The sequence below is a fragment of the Patiria miniata genome, unplaced genomic scaffold, assembly GCF_015706575.1.
Source record: "Patiria miniata isolate m_02_andy unplaced genomic scaffold, ASM1570657v1 HiC_scaffold_11, whole genome shotgun sequence".
NCBI classification, from domain to species: Eukaryota; Metazoa; Echinodermata; class Asteroidea; order Valvatida; family Asterinidae; genus Patiria; species Patiria miniata.
In genome coordinates this window covers 890,017-903,668 of record NW_024037049.1, presented here as the reverse complement: position 1 = coordinate 903,668, position 13,652 = coordinate 890,017, and the positions used below count along the sequence as shown (strand labels likewise).

At 39.1% G+C, this 13,652-nt stretch overlaps 1 protein-coding gene across 2 annotated transcripts in view; it reads left to right on the top strand.

The window, feature by feature from the left end:
- The first annotated feature begins 3,224 nt into the window (after positions 1 to 3,224).
- Positions 3,225 to 13,652, top strand: part of LOC119741396 (DNA repair protein complementing XP-C cells homolog) — an 83,512-nt gene continuing 73,084 nt past the window's right edge. For both annotated transcript variants that reach the window (XM_038217147.1, XM_038217151.1), the window contains exons 1-2: positions 3,225 to 3,509; positions 10,744 to 11,002. In XM_038217147.1, coding sequence (XP_038073075.1) covers positions 10,774 to 11,002 — 229 coding nt within the window. In that variant the 5' untranslated portion in view covers positions 3,225 to 3,509; positions 10,744 to 10,773. The remainder of the gene's footprint in view (positions 3,510 to 10,743; positions 11,003 to 13,652) is intronic.

Here is a 13,652-nt window from a genome sequence, read left to right as displayed (position 1 = left end):
GGTGAATGACAGTGTAAAGCATCCTGTAAAATCATGGCACCTGGTATACTGTCATTTTCAAGAAAAGTGGTATTTTTGTATCAATTTCCAACGCTGATCGGCCGATCAGCGTTGGAAAAAACTGGCTTTTTTCAAATACTGGCCCCAATTGACCAACGCACTTGTTTGCAATCGATTACACACCTATGAACGGGTACAAGCCAGCTAGACTGGTTCCCTGACCTTACAATTCCCCAATGTATGTAAACTGCTCTGTTTCTTCTTAAATGGAGTCAGGGAACCAGACTACAGGAAAATGATTGTTTTTCTTGGTTTTTATAGCATTTTTGAACCCAAAACCTCAAAAAAGTCAGTGTAACTATTTTTGCTATATATTTCCAACACCCCAATTCCATCCATTTCTGAAAATTACAGCAAAAGCAAATGATGTATATTCCCTTTAAATGTAAATAAATCAAAATTTCCTAGGTGTATAGTCATTGTTAACGTAAAAAGAATGATTATGATCCCTTCAATTGTTCAAGTTTTGACGTTATAGTAATCATTTCCATTATTTTTTAAAATGCTTTAAATTACATTACATGTACTGTACAATTAAAAAAGTACTTGTTCTTAAAAAATACTATTTTAATTAATTTAGCAATTAATTAATTGGGCGGTTCAATAATTCATATTGTTTTCAAAAATACTTGCATAACATTTCGAGCACTGTGTACACTTCAAAAATGCATAATCATTGAAAAAAATTACTGAACGCATTACTTAATTAATTAATTGAATTTATTACTTTAACAATTATTTTATTTGCAGGCTCAATAATACATATTAATATTTTCATGCTTTCACTTAAATACGCTATGATATAAAATGGAAATTATTTGAAAAAGTAAATAAATTTATTAATGATTTAATTAATTAATTTTATAAATTAATTTAATTTATTAATTCGACTTAATAAATAAATATGTTGTTTATTAAACAAAAATCCTAATGAGCCGTAAACAATATGATGCAAAGTGCATAAATATTGTTCGCGTTACCACCCCTTATTTCTCTGAACCTCACAACAGTCAACTTCATTAGCATAATACTGTTAATAAAATGTTTCAAAAAAGGCATTTAGGCATTATCTCACGAAGCACAGAAGTGCAATTAATTGGAGAAAATCTGCTTTAAAAATGATGTTTCATATGAGTTTACCCGGATTTTTTTTTTAGCGGCTTTGCATGCATGGGTAAAATTACGGAAGCTTGACTTTTGCCTTCCGCGATACCGCGTTACCGTGATAATTTATCACAGAAATCCAGAATTCAAAGATAATTCCTTCCTCGATACCGCGTTACCGTGATAATTTATCATAGAAATCTGGAATTCAAAGATATATTCCTCGATACCGCGTTACCGTGTTAATTAATCACAGAAATCCGGAATTCAACGATAAAATGTCTTCCTCGATACTGCGTTACCGTGATAATTTATCACAGAAATCTGGAATTCAAAGATAACCCCTTCCTCGATACCGCGTTACTGTGATAATTTATCATAGAAATCCGGAATTCAAAGATATCTATTCCTTGATACTGCGTTACAAGTGCATCTTCACTCTATAGACGTAAAGACGTCTTTCTCTCATTATCTCGGAAAGACGTCTTTCCCTGATATGGTATCTCGGAAAGACGGCTTTCACTGATATTGCATTTCGGAAAGACATCTTTCCCTGATATAACATCTCGGAAAGACGTCTTTCTCTTATATCATCTCGGAAAGACGTCTTTCCTTGATATTGTATCTCGGAAAGACGCCTTTCCCTGATATAACATCTCGGAAAGACGTCTTTCTCTCATATCATCTCGGAAAGACGCCTTTCCTTGATATCGTATCTTGGAAAGACGTCTTTCCCTGATATAACATCTCGGAAAGACGTCTTTATCTCATATCATCTCGGAAAGACGTCTTTCCTTGATATTGTATCTCGGGAAGACGTCTTTCATCTCGGAAAGACGTCTGTCTCTCATACCTTATCTCGGAAAGACGTTTTCCCCTGATATTGTATCCCGGAAAGGCGTCTTTCCCTGATATTGTATCTCGGGAAGACGTCTTTTATCTCGGAAAGACGTCTTTCTCTCATAACTTATCTCGGAAAGACGTTTTCCCCTGATATTGTATAGCGGAAAGACGTCTTTCATCTCGGAAAGACGTTCTTTCTCTCATATCTTATCTTGGAAAGACGTTTTTCCGAGATGCGATATCACGAAAAGACATGTTTTTATCTCAGTATTCCGTCTTTCCGAGATAAACTATCTCGGAAACTTGGAAACGCGGATGGTCACTTTAAGCTTCCGTAGGTGCTAATTACCATCGCCAGGGTAGTAAATTCCTTTTTTCCTCGAAAATGAGATGAGCACTGGCACAATGATTCCAAAGTATATGAATACTCGATCCTATTATAAAGTTCATCACATCAAATTTAGGCCGTTTCATATTTTGAGTTTCAAAAAGTCTTCAATATTATTATTATTATTATTATTATTAATCATTTTTGGTAATGAAACCAAGGATTCCTCAAAAGCGCCCTAGGTACTGTAGCTCGCAAGCCTGAAGAAACCTGTGGAGAGAAGACAATGAGAAGAAATTACAATTTTAGAGGTGGGAGGAAAAGCCCAGGAGAATATTCTGGGGAAAACCCACGGAATCAGGTAGGGACTGAAAACCCAATCCACATATTGGCCCAGGCGGGATTCGAACCCGGGTCACAGCGGTGGAAGGCGAGGAAAGTACCGCTACGCCAACCTGACGTGTATTATCCAAAATTGACTAGATTTTAAGCAGCCCTATCCAAAAATGTGACCTTGGACAACAAAATCTGCGAATTCCGGATTTCTAAATTTTCACAGTAACGCGGTATCGAGGAAGGGATTATCTTTGAATTCCGGATTTCGGCGATAAATCATCACGGTAACCCGGCGCGGTATCGAGGAAGGGATTATCTTTGAATCCCGGATTTCTGTGGTAAATTATCACGGTAACGCGGTATCGAGGAAGGGATTATCTTTGAATTCCGGATTTCGGTGATAAATTATCACGGTACGCGGTATCGCGGAAGGCAATTCAAGCTTCCGTAGAAAATCTATGTAGTGCGCAAGTTCAAACTTCCGTGCGCAATTTGTAGCAAGGAAATTAATGCACGCGCAAGTTTAAACTTGCGCGCGCTTGACAGTGCCATGTATTCAGTCAACGCGACCCGCGCTAGCTGCGCCGCTGTGGGAGGGCGCTGGGATCAGGTTTTCGGGACTATGGAGGGCGCACTGTACCACGAGGCCGGGCATTAAGCCTAGCCCTTCTAAGCTTGTTGCCTCAGATACTACAAATACTAGTACTTCTACATGTACAAGCAGGGTGCGTGCCGTCTTGGATGAGTTCGATCAAATTTGACAGTCGGCCCACGTAGAGCAAGAATTCACAAAAGCAACGACAGAATACCTACTAACTGAGGGAAGTCTACCATATACGTACGTCACTTGACTTTAAAATTTACCAATCAATTTTCACTGCCAAAAAGTTACTTTCTAAATCTAGGCTAGCCCGACTGTAGCCTTGACCAAGGCTATCAGCTTGTTCCCATACGAGCTTGTTCCCGCTACTGCACACCGCGCGCGCCGCGACACAATCACTATAGTTGTATTATACCGTTAGCCTCAACGACCCTTGCGTGTGCTTTGTGTGCTTTGTGTGCATGTACGTACGCCCCACACACACTTCCGCAAACAGCCGTACAGTAAGTCGAGGCGGCAGATAGCCTTGACGCAACCGTGGCGAATTCTTATGTGTTTCTCTATAGTTTCGACCGAAATCGGCCGAAAATTTCTGATGCGCATATATTACATGATATCCAATCAAAGCCCGTAAACTTTGACCCGCGACATACATATTCATGACCCTCAAATTACTCTATACACCACGTACATGTATGTTCACTCAAACCGGTATGTCCAGGTATTTCAATCCCATTTTAAACCATTTCTCCAGTTTTTTACAAACAAATGAAATATGCCGCTATATGAGTGAACAATTGTTCAAAATGATATTATTTCCATTGTATTGCGAATTGGACAGTTCAAGACAGTCCGCCGACGTTTTGTCGGTGCAACATCGTACATTATCACGCCGCTACCTGCCCGTGCTATTCTGACAGCGAATGTAGGGAACAGGTCAACTCGGACCCAGGTCAAATCGTACCCATTTTATCGAATGCAGGTTAACTCGCATCTATAAGCACCCGTATGAATTAACTGCAAGAAACGAGCTATTGACTTTGGGATATACGAAACTGTCAGGTACATGGTGAAAAAAAACTCTCCCTAAATTCGTACCTTGTGCAACATACATCTCATACGTATGACACATGTATTTTAACGCGTACGTATGCATCGTATATCGTACCTACGACATACATACGACATGTAAGTCGTAGATGTAAATCGCACGAGATACAAGTTGTTCTCACAAGATATGTTGTATGTACGACATAATCGACAAACAAGTCGAACATACGAGTTACAATTCATATTTTGTACACACGAGATATTAAGTCGTACTTATATATACGACTTTGTCGTATGCGACATATATCGTACCCTGTCGACTCGACTTATGCACGACATATATGTCGTACCGGCACCTGTCGACATTATGTCATTTGTTTCATATGTCATACCCTGTCGACATATATGTCGTACCCTGTCGATGATATTAGTCGTACCCTGTCGAAATATGTCGTACCCTGTCGATATATTAGTCGTACATACGACATATAACTTATAAGTTGTTCATACAAGTTAAAATCAGTCTTACAGAATAAGTTTGCTGAAGGAGAGATATTTTTTCCCATATCCCCTTGACAGCTTAGAAGAAATACCCCCCCACCCCAAAAAAAGTCAGCGGTAGATATACTCAAACAGTGTGAGCGCTTTTTTGGCCGCTGAACGTGAAAGCGCAGCGTGTCTCACTGCATGGCGCCAGCCGGGCCGGTGCCTACAGTGGACGGCCCCAACGTGGCCTCTGTGCATGGTGACATCGTTTTGCCGGCGTGCAGTTTTGAAGGTCTAATTTTTCATCCTTTTCATTTCATTTTCGACCCAAACTATGTGTAACTTTATAAATATTATTCTACTATTATTTAAGATTTTAAGGGGGTGTTTTACAATAATTATTGTTACCACAGGCCGTATGGTTTATAAACCTTTGGTCGCATATGCAATTTAATAAATATTCATTTTTTTGTCATCCGTTATCCAATGAGAGAAGACTATTTACCATAGCGCGTACTAATTATCATATTCAGCATACACGGTTGCGTCAAGGCTATCTTCTGCCTCGATTTACTGTACGGCTGTTTGCGGAAGTGAGTGTGGGGCGTACGTACATGCACACAAAGCACACGCAAGGGTCGTTGGGGCTAACGGTATATAGTACAACATTGTGTTGCTGCGCGCGCGGTGTGCGGTAACAAGCTCATATGGGAACAAGCTGATAGCCTTGGTCAAGGCTAGCCCGACTGCGTCTGGCCGTACAGTACTATCGCAAGCTCTGTAGTACGGCCAGACGCCCGATGCTTCCACAGAGACTGAATTTTGTTGGCCGCCGATGTAGCGATTTTGCTACATCTTTCGGTCGCGATTATCTTTTCATCCAGGACACAAACTTCCAAAGTTAAGGTTCGTAGTCGTAGAGCAACTCATATCTTTTTGAAAAAACGTTGTTTGGTCGCAATATTTTCATCCATCTGGCCACAAGACGAATTTCAGTCATCAGATTCCACAAATATCGTCCCCCATGCGATCCCCCATGCGATTTCAAAATGGCGGCCGCGCTGTAATGTATGCAATATGCAGGCGCGCCCGCGCAAACTCATGAATATTCATAAACAGTCTGTGACGTATGACCTCGTGTTTTTGGAAGTACAGCCCCGCCGCACGCACGTCCAAAAAACGAAAGATGTAGCAAAATCGCTACATCGGCGGCCAACAAAATTCAGTCTCTGTGGAAGCATCGGGCGTCTGGCCGTACTACAGAGCTTGCGATAGTACTGTACGGCCAGACGCAGTCGGGCTAAATCTAGGCCTAAGGCATGTCACATTTGACTGAACAGTTTATAGGCTATTTGGATTCAGCTTAGCCCGACTGCGTCTGGCCGTACAGTACAGTCGTTTGACCGGTTCCGCAATCGCAAATCGTCTGAAGCGTCTTGTGGCGAAAAAAACGCACTTTCACAGGAAGCTACCTATCTATAATATATGCGCAAATTACTCACCTACTTCATGACATGAATAGTTTTCTGCGATCGTTTGAAGAGAAATTTGCCAGGACATTTTGTAGAGGTCAGTGCTTTGCCCAGTTCTGCAAACGTTTTCCAGTTTCGCAAACAGCGCCCTCTGCGAGACTGGACTGAAAATATTCGTTTTTTAGTTGCACCGTAAGTTTAACACCCTTGTAGAAACTGCAAATTCTTATCTATGACATCTTAACTATAATACTGGGAGACCAAGAAAGGTCACCTTTCGGTCAATTTCGACTTCTACAGGTCCGGAAGCATCTGCCTGCATTTGTACATAGTAATTAGCTGTAAAATGCCGATGTTTTTCATTTTTGTGCCTGAATTCCAGGTAAAGCCTTCAATTTCCAAATTTTTTTCTGCTGCTGGTTAAAGTTTGTGCATCAAAGGAAACAATCCCAGTGAAAGTATGTCATTTGTTAGGATGCACGCCTTGCCAAATATAACTTATAGGCGAGTGCGCAGAATGAGCGCGTAGCTTCAGGAGGTCTGACGATATACAAGTGAGTTTCTTCAAGTCCAGAAAAAAGAGGGCATTTTCTCAAGTTCATATTGGAATGGTGATCACTCAAAATTGCCATTTTCCCCAATTTTGGCAAATGGACCGAGTGTGAACATTGGAAAAAAAAACAAAGTCCAACTAATAAATACAGTCGTTTTCCTAGTTCCGGATTTTTCCTAGTTTTGGATCGCTTCAAATAAAAACCTACCTCTTTTTGATTAGTCTCCAATAAAAAAAATTCTGACAGAGTGCATAATTTTGAAAAGGAAAATGTAGGCCTAAGCTTCTTGATACCGAAAGATCTTTTCAATAAAATTTTTAGAAAAGGAATTTTGGCCAGAATTCGCATTCCATCTTGCACTCCGACATGATTGGACGGTTTAAAAAAATCATGGGAACTGCGAATCAGCGATAAATTTTCTCCTTGGTATATCTCTCGTATCGTGTGGTTTCAAATATTTTTTTCATTCACTACAATCATGTAATCTTCCATCGAATGTTTGTTCAGTCAAAATAAGTTGTAGCGTCTCTAATATTTGAAAATTCGGCAACGAATGACCGTATGCTTTTGCCTAGTTCCTGATCGCGCGTGCACAACCCAACTACACGCGCGTTAATCGATTTTGTGTGACGTAATTCTGTGCCGTGTGCAAGGTTCTCGGTCCGTGCGTGAGTTTGTGCCATTGCGCTGCAGACAAAAGTTTCAAAATTATTTACTTAATTCTCTTTTGAAAATTTGTTGGAATTCTCTTGAACGAACTATTTTTGGAAAATTAAATAATACGTTATCAGAAAATGTGTTTGATTTGGGGTGGTTCTGGCTGAAAAATGGATTTTCTCGCATGATTTTTTTTGATCGATCCGGAACTGATTGAACCGATCTGGAACTAGGAAAAGCGACATCGGTCGTTGTAAAGTCACAATAAAAAGAGCTTAAATTTTGAAAATTATATTGTAGTATCTCCATCACTCAAGGTAAACTTTGAAACCAATGTCACTTGAATTCCTGGAGAAGTTGAGCCGAAAGCAGCCTGAATGATGTTTGCTATCCGGAACTAGGAAAACGACTGTATGCATAAATGCCATAACTTAGTTAAAATAAGTGTTCCAGCCTTGAAATTCTGTACAATAGTTCTTTATGCCAAACACCATATCTCCAATTTTTTTCAGCTTTCCTTATTAAAGTGCAGTGGATACGGGAAAACCCACCTAATTAATATGCATAAGTGCAATATCTCACTTACTATGACTGCTATGGCTCTCAAACTGTGCACTAATATTGTTCTTCTTCTTTCTAGTTGTAATAATCTGTGTGCCTTCAATTATGCAAATAAAAGATACTGAATACAGCGAATATTGGGAAAATCTGCCTAATTAATATGCGTACTAAATCTGGTTTCCCACTGACCCCCAAAATTCCACAAATTCCCATTACAAACTATCACAGGGAGTACCAGTAATCACACGAATGAGTTTCACCTTACTGCGCATGTGCCCAATGCAGAATTTGAACAGGCGTTTAGGTCGCATGGTGAAGTTGCCGTTCGCTCACTCAGACTCACTCCCCCACTCTCCTTCCGATCACCAACGTCACATTTTTGCAACTATCTGCATTAAATTTTCTCGTTAAAACCATGGCTCCATACCATGTTGACGTCGTCCCCAACTCCAACCCAAGATCAGTCGCCTTTTAGGTCCCATCTGGTTCTGTTTGATCAATGCTCCTGTTTCAGACTTCACATAGTTAAAATGTGTCATTAAAGTGCTATTAAAATGTTCTGAAATTGTTCTAAAAATGGTCTTAAATTGTTACTGAAATTGTTCTGATATTTTCCTTAAATTGTTCTGAATATTTCATAAAGTATTCCCTTAAAGTGCTCTTATAAGAAAACTATAAACTTTGAGAAACCTCCAGTATTAAAAATTAACAAGAGGCACCTTTGTATTATAATTTGTAATAAGGTAATTTGTCAGTTTACTGTGTTTAAGCTTTCAAATGACTTTGCTGTGAGCGTTGATAAGCGCATCACGTGATCACTTGTATAGTGTGCAATCATTGAGGGCGTATTTTCGCGAAGAGTCACAGTCAGTCTGTTGCTAGCCAGCAACCAATTTCACTAAATGATGCGACGTGTCGCCACTTCTAGTTATGCTGTATAACACCTCGCAACGCATTGTACAATCATTTTCACGAAACATGCGATGAGTTGAATGCGTTGTAAGTTCCTTGACAACGGCTTAAAACAAAATAAGAAGAGTCCTTTTCTTAGCCACTTTATGCCATTAACATTACATAAACGAGATTATAATACCGAGGCAATGTGTGTAAAGTTGTAAATACTCCATTGATTAATTATGAATTAGCCTGGAATATTACAGTTGAAATTTCAATGTAGCTATACAATCAACTGAGAGCTTGTTTCCTTTGAAATGGCATCACTCGGCCGCCATTTTGTTTTACGTTTTAACAAATTTTGAGCGGAGATCCGACGACTCTTTGTTGAATATCGGACGACTATTTACTGTAAGCTGACTAAATACATAAACAGTCAGGGAGTTATGCTATAAATACACCTACGACGCGTCGCACTTACGACGTGTTTTGTGAAATTGATCGCAGGATGCGTTGCAGCTGCGCGCTATGATGCATCGTAAGTTACGATGAGTTTCATGAAATCTGGTGCAGGGCGTGGAGCACACACACAATCTACTCGCTGTTGAGCATATATGAGGCGCGCATACGCTGTACTATGTGTATAGGTCTGGACTGCACAGCCACTTCTGTGTGACGAGTGGGCATGTGTATTGGTTGGGTCTGTGAGCATGCGTGTACGTCATTTTGGATTAATTATTGGATTGGATTGTATCGAGTTGCTTGGGTGCACTGCATGGCTTTCTTTTTAGACTCCAATTTGGGCAGTAGCGGGTTCCATTTCCTGTTCGGTGTATTGGGGACTTCATCAATAAAAGTGTTGAAACTAGTAGTTTGTGTCACTTTCTTGTCATTGCATTGTATACTGACTCATTGAGTTATCTTGCCTGCAGACGGGGATATATTTTCTCCAAACAGACAGCCTCTGCACTCTGCTCACACGCGCTGCACTCAACCGTGTGGGTGTCGGGGCGCAGATAGAGTAAAACCACCACAATATCTATTTCCTTCGCATTTGAAGCACCCGCAGGTTTTTAGTTCCTGCCAGACACATACCGTCACCGTTTTCACGAACAGCCACAAACTATGTTGATTTTGAAGAAAAGTGTTTTCGAGATAATTGGAAAAGAAGTTTCTCATATTTTAAAACTTCAAGAAATACTATTTGCAACAACTATGTGCAGCAAGAAAACCATCACACGATTCTATGAGAGATGAAGTTTTACATAAACCTGGTAATAAGACTTAATACTGCAGTTAATTAGTGAAAATTAATTAGTAAAGATATGTGGCTCTTCGTGAAAATGCAAATTCAGGTTTCCGACATATTGGCCCTTTCTGTTCAACGTGTATTTCCATAGGCAGGCGTGAGTATGCGTGCGCAGCTGAAAATGTAACAAAGATATGTGGCTCTTCGTGAAAACGCAAAATGCATTTATCGAGATTTCTTCCCCTTGCAACATTTATGTAACTTAGAAATTAATGATGTTTTGCTTACAATAAGTACATTGTTTTAATGTGAAATATTGAAAAAAATGAAAATCGAAAAAATTGTAATTTTTGACATATGTGGCTCTTCGTGAAAACGGTGATGATACATGTAGGTTTTGTATTGTCAGTTAGGCTTAGTGAAATGATCCCGACAAATTGGCTTTGAGTTCTCCACAGAAAACAAACAAACAAGCAAATACAGAAAACGTATATGTGAAATTATGCCCCATATAATGATTGCATTTTCTTTTTTGAAATGTTTTGCAGGTCCGAGAGTGTCAGCAAAAGAAAAGGAAAATGGAGAAGGAAAACAATCGGAGGAAAAGAAAGGAGATACAAGTTGAAGTTCCTACTATAGAAGAAGACTCTGACAACTCTTGCCATTTTAATAGTGATACCGGTACTTTAGAACATCCTCCATTGAAAAGACGGAACGTTTGTATTGAAAATCCTGGTTGTTCGTCTACTTTTGATGCAAATTCATCCGGGAGTGATGCTGAATCTGAAGAATGGGAAGATGTTGAAGGTTTGTTGAGTGGTCGGGCACAACCCGACCACTCTTTGGATCTGTTACGATTAATCTTTCTTTCTTTCTTTCTTTTTTTTTTTTTTTTTCCCGGACAATACTTCTCCGCGGGTTTTCTCTTAAACGGTATATGGTATGAACTTGTAACTATCAATATATATCGACCCTCATCCGAAGTGGTGCATATTACTCTGACGTCATGATTACGTTATCGGGTGTCAAATTACAAGTGATTTTATCTGAAAAAGTGACCAATTACTTTAACCTATAACTCTTTAACTAAACAATCAATGATGATTGTATTCTGTAATCAGATAGACCATTAATCGTTAAACAGTTTTTGTAGTGTACGTGAACTCGCTTGACCTTTACTTCCGGGTCTAACGGAAGGTCAAAGTTAGGTGAATTCAAAATGAAGACGTTAGCCTGATATCAAAACAAAGCAGCATTTCTTCCGAAGAGTTCACGGTATGATCACAGAACCTTGTGTGAACTTGTACCATGTTACGAAGATGTTGTACATTTTGTTACGTCATCATGACGTCATCCGGTATCAAATTACAAGCGATTTAAGGGCAAACTTTGACAAAATAGTTTGCTTTATATCTTTTGAACTAAATAGAGTATCGTGTTCGTTTTTTCGTGAGGTTGTAGACTATGCCGTGAGAAACATTTCGTGTTCCCGGACGCAAAACCGCTTGACCTTTACTTCCGGTGTTACCGGAAGTGCAATAAAAACTGAATATAACTCAAAAGCGGAAGCATTTCACTACAGACATATATATTATGAAAGTGTTTAGTGAGGAATGCAAGACGCAAAAAACAGTGTGATGACGTCATCATCCGAAAGGGCGCCCCCTATCTGCACATAAAATAGAGTTTCTATTCTGTAATTGTAAAACCATTTGTCCAAATTTTACCAAATCGCCCCTTGACATTCTCTGATTAACCACAGATAAGGTGGCAAGGTTTCAAATTCATGACGTCATCAGACCGGAAGTTACTTTAAGGAGAATTCGAAAAAGATCAAAGTTTTAATTTAATTCTATCATTTGATCCCTGTCATATCTTCGAAGTCCAAATAATGATATCCATTACAATGTTCACCTTTGGATCTCTAATGCTGTGACGTCATCAAACCGGAAGTTAGGTGTTATAAATACGTCGTCAAACCGGAAGTTAGGTGATATTAATACAAACAATTATATTTCCCATATTTTCATACGTTATTTATTTTTAAAATGACAAATTATCCTCTCCGAACTTTAACAGTATTCACTAACCATTTTTGACTGATGACGTCATCAAACCAGAAATAACTTTTTGTGCACATAGAATGTTAACTGAAGTTTATCACACCATTAAAGATACCTTTTTGAAACATTGATTGTACTTGAAGGGATTTAATTTCGTGATCCTTTTTTCTACATATATTCCTAACTTAACTGGGCAGTGTATAATGAGAAGGCTGTCCGCCCGACCACTCTGCGTTTGTAACTCAACAAACGCGAAACTCTAGTTTGTTTTTATTTCAGTTATTTTAAGTTTGGGTTGGTTGGTTGTTTGTTTGGGTTTCGATTTTGGTGTTAAGTGTCAGCATGTGTGTTTGTGTTATGTTCTTCAGTTTCTGGATTAAACCAAAAAACAGACTGCAGACATACCGGTATAGCTTTTATCTCTGCAAATCGTGTTCGTTTTCACTTGGCGTGTTCGTTTTCACCTTTGACCTTACAAGACTTGTTGCTTGTCACGTAAACACTACAGTTTGCATCAGCGATCACAAGTTTTACAATGGATTAAGCTAAAGATAATGAGGTTCTGCATGGAAAAAGTCAATTGGGATAATCTTGTAGATTAAAACTTAAGTCTGTCATACCTGCTCTACTGTGATTTGCCATTTACAATTTCATGGTAATGACCCCCCCCCCCAAAAAAATCAGATTAGGCCTATAGATACGCCATTAGAGATACCTAGTAGATTGAGGATTAAGGTCCAGGTACTTGGATTTGCTGTTGATTGAGATGAAAATTGAAATTTCTCGTGCTCATTTTCGGGTTCAGGTTAGGTTTCGGTTGGGCAAATTTTATCCGAACATTGAATTGTTTCGTGTTCGGCAGCAATTTAGAATGTCAACACAATTTGCTGCGGGATTATACCTATTAATCGTCTTCGTACGTAAGAAACCTGCTTTACAGACCTTTGTAGAATGTTCCATGCCAGAATAATCCCAGCCATGTCATATTACCTCTGCTTAGAACATTGCGAATGATAAATCATATTTTGCAAGTGCTCCAAGTGCAGAATTTGAGAGACAAGTTTCATACATGTACTTGAAAAACACGTCCATATAAAGCATCTCAACAACATTTTGACTGTCATGTAATTCTTTCACATCGATGGTGATTGAGAGCACATGGAGTACATGTCAAACTATTTGTTCCTGGCAGTGACTCCACATTGACTGCAAGAGTTTTGCAGCTTTTAAAAATGTGCTCCTTGACTGGTTCCTGCCATATCATAATAAACTGGAACCGTTCAAAGACGGGAACATGCTAATTAGGAATGACATTGACACCGTGAAATATGTTCAGTGAACATTTTTGAAATGATTTTGAACTGTTTCATTGTTATGGCATTTCCCCTTTGATG